Consider the following 5,222-nt stretch of genomic DNA (forward strand, 5'->3'; position numbering starts at 1 on the left):
TAAGGGGCGCGTGCGCAGCAAAGAAGCCCTGGATCTGACGCCTTCTTTGAAATGTCGTATAGGTGGTGGCTGTTGTGAACTTTTTCTCAAGCAAAACATAAAGTAGGGTCGACTCGGACTGCTACTAATCTGAAAACTTCTTTGCAAGCGGAGCGGAAAAGAAAAGAAAAGGGGGGACAGGCTGAATCTGTGCAATTAACCACAGCTCTTTTCTCCACTAAGGGGCTGGTGCAATTGATCTTGGTCTTGCCAGCCACATTGATGGAAAGGAGAGCTTATGGGGTGGTGAGCACCTCTTCATCTGGTCCCTCGGGAGTAACTGGTGGAAACAAACTTCACGCTAGAACTGCCACCAGAGGACTTAACGCCCCCGGAGCTAGGAATCCTCCCCGGCCTCCTCCAGAGGAACCACCATAGCTGCCTCCGGAGCTGCCACCGCCCCCTCCGGAGCCACCTCGGTGGCCCCCACCGCTGCCTCCGGAGCCACCATAGCTGCCGCCGCCAGAGCCGCCGCCGTAGCTGCCGCCGCCGGAGCTCCCTCCGTAGCTGCCGCCGCCAGAGCCGCCGCCGCGGCCGCCGCCGCCTCCAGAGCCGTAGCTGCCGCCTCCTCGGCTACTGCTTCCGCTCATACTGGTGTGGCTGGTGCTCACCGCTGCAGAGAGAGACTGGGTTACACTCCGTCCCACTGCACCACTCCCCGCCCAGCCAGGCGCCCAGAGAAATCTGCTTGTACTTACACACGCTCACGCTGGGGGTGCATTCTCCAGACATCCTGCGGGAAACATAATCAAGCCCTTCAGGACACTGCACCCTCGAGGGTGGGGTGGGGGCGGGGCCCACTTCTCAAGGGTCCCCAGACTTCTCCCCAGTGGCTCCTTAGCCTCATGCCCCAAGCCTGTCTGTTGCCTCAGCCTGACTCCAAACTGGGAGAGATCTCCCTATACCATCAGACAAGGCTCTCCCAGCTGGTGGGGTTCAGCTACAAAGGCTGTGTCAAGAGATTCAGGCCAGCCCCCCCCCCAAAAAAAAACCGGCGGTGAGGCAGGTCAGAGGGCAGGGCCCTCCCTCACCTGATCTCCTCCCCTTCCAGCAGTCTCTTGTAAGTGATGATCTCCATGTCCAGGGCCAGCTTGACGCTCATGAGCTCCTGGTAGTCACGCAGCAGCCGGGCGAGATCCTCCTTGGCTTGTGTCATGGCGTCTTCCAGCTCGTTCAGCTTGTTCTGAGCATCTTTGAGCGCGTTCTCGCCACGCTGCTCCGCGTCGCTGATGTTCTGCTGCAAGTGGGAGATCTGAGGAGAGAGTACAGTCCGTTACTTGAGCACGTGGTCCCTGGTGTCACTTTGGCCTTCCCATCACGCTAACCTCGCTACCTCGGTGGGAGAGTGCAGAGAGGCACATGGAACCGCGGGGCCTTGGGTCAGCTCAGCCACCATACAGCGCGCTTCTAGCTTCTACTCGCCCCCCCCCCCGCCCCCGCAGGCCTTTCACGGCACTCCGAGTTCTAGACTTCTGACTACCTCTCCTCATCCCTCAGCTATCACGTCTGATCTTTTCTCTATTTGTCATTTTCACAAACTTCTCTTAAGTACCCCGCTGGGGAGTTGAATTCTGAAAGCTGGCACAGTCCCCAAAGAGACCGGAAATGGTAGTGTAGTGCAGCCTTGGTAGGGACTGCAAGACTCAAAATCAGGAAAGTCTCCCCCAAGGCCTGCGGGTCACCCCCATTCTGTGTCTCTGGAGGTACCTGCTTCTTGACGCCATCAATTTCAGATCGAAGTCTCTGGATCATTCTGTTCAGCTCAGAGATCTCCATCTTAGAGCTCTTCACACTGTCACCATGTTTGCCAGCCGTGATCTGCAGCTCTTCGTACTGAAGAGGGCATGCCGTTTCGGTTAGATGTGGGTAGAAACCAGCGTGCTTGGACGCACAAACACACCAGCAAGCACAGGGCACAACACCAGATGCCCCAGAGAGCCTCCACGCTCGCAGGGGCTTACCTTGTTCTGATAAAAGCTCTCGGCTTCAGCCTTGCTCCTCTGGCAAATGCTGTCATACTGGGCTTTGACTTCTGAGATGATGTCGTCCAGGTCCAGGCTGCGGTTGTTGTCCATGGAGAGGATGACGTTGGTCTCACTGATGTGAGTCTGCATCTGAGACAATTCCTGCAGGACAGAGTACCACAGTGACTCTCAGAGTGAGGGCCTGGAGGTGGGAGGAAGGGTCCCACGCTGGCTCAAGGCTCTCCACTTAGCTGGCCTTGTCTGAAATCAAGTGTTTACCGTCTGGTAGAGTGCTGTGAGGAAGTCAATCTCTTGCTGTAGGTTGTCCACCTTGGCCTGAAGTTCCACTTTGTTCATATAAGCTGAATCCACATCCTACAGGAACAAAGGTACTGTAAATCTGTGTTCTTTCCAGCACGGGTCTCCTCTCTCCAGCCATAAAAGGGGTTTCTAAGTAGAGATGGAGTTTGAGATCTACTCCTCTTTTTCCCAGTTAGATCTCCATGGTTCTAGATTGTTCTGTCTCGTCATAACACGAAGAGCCTGCCTGACTTGCTGAGAGCGTGCCATCCTGCTTACTGTGGGTGCTAAAACACACGGAGCAGCTGACTGCCCGGACTGGCCATGGCCCACGGAATTGGGAGGAAACTTCAACAGGCTGGCTATCTGGTTCCCCACAGCACGGCTTCTTTCTGCTGCGACCTCTATCTACGGGTTCACGGGTGAATTCCACCCCGACAGAACTTGCTCACCTTCTTGATGGTCACAAACTCATTTTCTGCATTTGTCCTCTTGTTAATCTCGTCCTCATACCTGTAGGAAGGCAGAGTTGGTCAGATAATGAGAGGAGGCTGAGGCTCGAAACCCAGAGTTCTAGGTTGACGAAACCGCTGCTGCCTCCCTGCACAAGGAAGGTCATCTTGAGCACCCTTTCCTTCTGAGCACTAAAACCATTCCACCATATCCATCTTCTGAGAAGATGAAGGGGTTTTTTGTTGTTTGTTTGTTTTAATGCCCACTTGATTTGCCCCCAATGGAGGGAAAAGGTGTTCCTGCACAAGTCATGCTCTTAGTGTGTCACCTTCTGGAACGTTCGATAGTCAACACAGCCAGCTGGGCTTGCTCACTTGTTCCTGTAGTCTTCCACCATGTCCTGCATGGTCTTCAGCTCGGAATCCATCCGTGACTGGTCATTCTTCAGGGCATCCACTTGCTTTCTGAGCATGCTAATGTACTGTTCAAACATAGGCTCAAGGTTGTGGGTCCGGGTGGAGGTGTCCACCTGCTGCAGCAGTTCCCACTTGGTTTGGAGCACCTGGTTTTGTTGCTCCAGGAATCGCACCTAGAAAGAGAAGACCCATTACCCCAAGTGCAGGGACGGGGGGAGGACGGGGGTATGGGGGGCCTGATGGCTGGCCGCTGAACCAGACCAATGCCTCATTTTAAAAAGAACTTTAATTCCTATTTGACAGCAAGAGATGTAGGGAGAAGCTAGTTAAGGTGGCACCAACTGCGAGCAAAATCCAACATGTGGCTTTACTGCAGGAAAGCCCTGGAAGGAAGTAGCCCTGTTATCGCCAATGGCACAGCACACATACAATTGCTGGAATGATGCTTTGATATGGATGCCTGGTGGTTAAGATGCTTGCCTTCCATCCTTCCTGCTACTCCACAGGGCACCCCGAGTTAACCCCTTTATGGCCAAGAAGACCCTTGAGGGTTTCTTATTTGCACCCTAGGAAATTGCATAGCCCCATTTCTATAAACTTCAGTCAATAGATGTGAGCACACCGTAGTTCAAGAGCTCAATAAAAACAAAACAAAACAAAACAAAAGGCAATGCGATGTCAGCACCATGCATCTTCAGGTTCCCTTTGTCCAATAAAGAACTTATTTATTAGCATAGTTCCTGAGCGTGCTTTTACCATATGTCCCAGAATTCCACCCCATAACACGACATCAAATGCAGACCCATAAGGCTAATCCCACCCCATCATGGTGCTATCAGTCTCACAGCCCAGGAGCAGCTAGCTCCCTCTGCATTCCCAGCAGGTGAACTCACCCTGTCAATGAAGGAGGCAAATTGGTTATTGAGGGTCTTGATCTGCTCCCGCTCCTGAGACTTCACTTTTTGAATCTGCGGGTCGATCTCGACATTGAGGGGCTGTAGTAGGCTCTGGTTGATAGTGACTTCCTGGATGCCACCAGGGGGGTAGACAGGCCCAAAGCTACCACCCCCAAATCCTCCACCACCGAACCCACCTCCACTGCCAAAGCCGCCACCACCGAACCCACCTCCACTGCCAAAGCCGCCACCACCAAAACCACCGCTACCAAAACCACCTCCCCCAAAGCTGCCACCGCCACCGAAGCCGCTGCGACCACCTCCAGCCACACTGATGGAGATGCTCCTGCCACCTCCAAGGTTAACAAGACTTCTACTTCCAAAGCCGGCGCCGCTGCCGCCACCAGAACTCCCACAGAAGCCTCCTGAAAATCTCCCGCCACCGCTGCCGCCTCCGCCGCGGCGCATGGAGCTGCTGGTGGATCTGCGCTGATAGCTGACTAGGCTTGCGGAGCCGGAGCTGAAGCCCCTGCCGCCGCCGCCGCCCAGGCACATGGACCTGGAGCTACACTGCCGACTCATGCTGGCTGAGAGAGAAGTCAGAGCAAAGACAAGAGATGGAAGGAGCTGAGAACTCCTCTGCCTTGAGCCCAGCGCTGTGCCCTTATATACTGGGAGGAAAGTGGGCTTGGTCCTCAGAGTCAGCGGAGATGCAGAGCCTGCGAAGGGTTTGGCTTGCCTGCAGCCATACAAGATTTCTACGAGCCTCAACAATACAGTAAACACTACACACCTAGCTCCCAGGATGGGCTCTCAAAACCTGCTGCGCAGACAAGATTGAATCGTGTGGTAATCACTTTATCAGACAGGATCTTTCTCAAGTGTTCGTGACTTTGAGAAACTAGGACCCCACATTGGCTCCCCTTAGTGTGTCTTGACTAGATTTTGTAATCCCAGGCACAAAGGTATGCATGCCCTGCCTGCGCTGTATGCAGCTGGAGTAGCAGGTGCAATTCCTCGAGCTAGATTCTTAAAGGAGCTCTCATCCATCTCTGAGAGTGTCCCTTCTAACTCCAGGGCTCACCAACTTAGGTCTCCTGACACAGCAAAGGCTATGAGAGCTAAAACCACATGTTTTCCAGAGTAAGCTTTCA

At 54.0% G+C, this 5,222-nt stretch overlaps 1 protein-coding gene across 1 annotated transcript; it reads right to left on the reverse strand.

Moving 5' to 3' along the window:
* Positions 1 to 209: 209 nt before the first annotated feature.
* On the reverse strand, positions 210 to 4,713 carry LOC127201703 (keratin, type II cytoskeletal 1-like). Its single transcript, XM_051160395.1, is given in 10 exon segments — positions 210 to 383; positions 386 to 652; positions 738 to 772; positions 1,071 to 1,291; positions 1,747 to 1,872; positions 2,001 to 2,165; positions 2,283 to 2,378; positions 2,756 to 2,816; positions 3,131 to 3,345; positions 4,066 to 4,713. Coding segments are annotated over 10 exon segments (1,857 nt in total). The 5' UTR covers positions 4,651 to 4,713; the 3' UTR covers positions 210 to 297.
* Positions 4,714 to 5,222: the final 509 nt, after the last annotated feature.

This window comes from Acomys russatus, chromosome 17 (genome assembly GCF_903995435.1).
Source record: "Acomys russatus chromosome 17, mAcoRus1.1, whole genome shotgun sequence".
Lineage (NCBI taxonomy): Eukaryota > Metazoa > Chordata > Mammalia > Rodentia > Muridae > Acomys > Acomys russatus.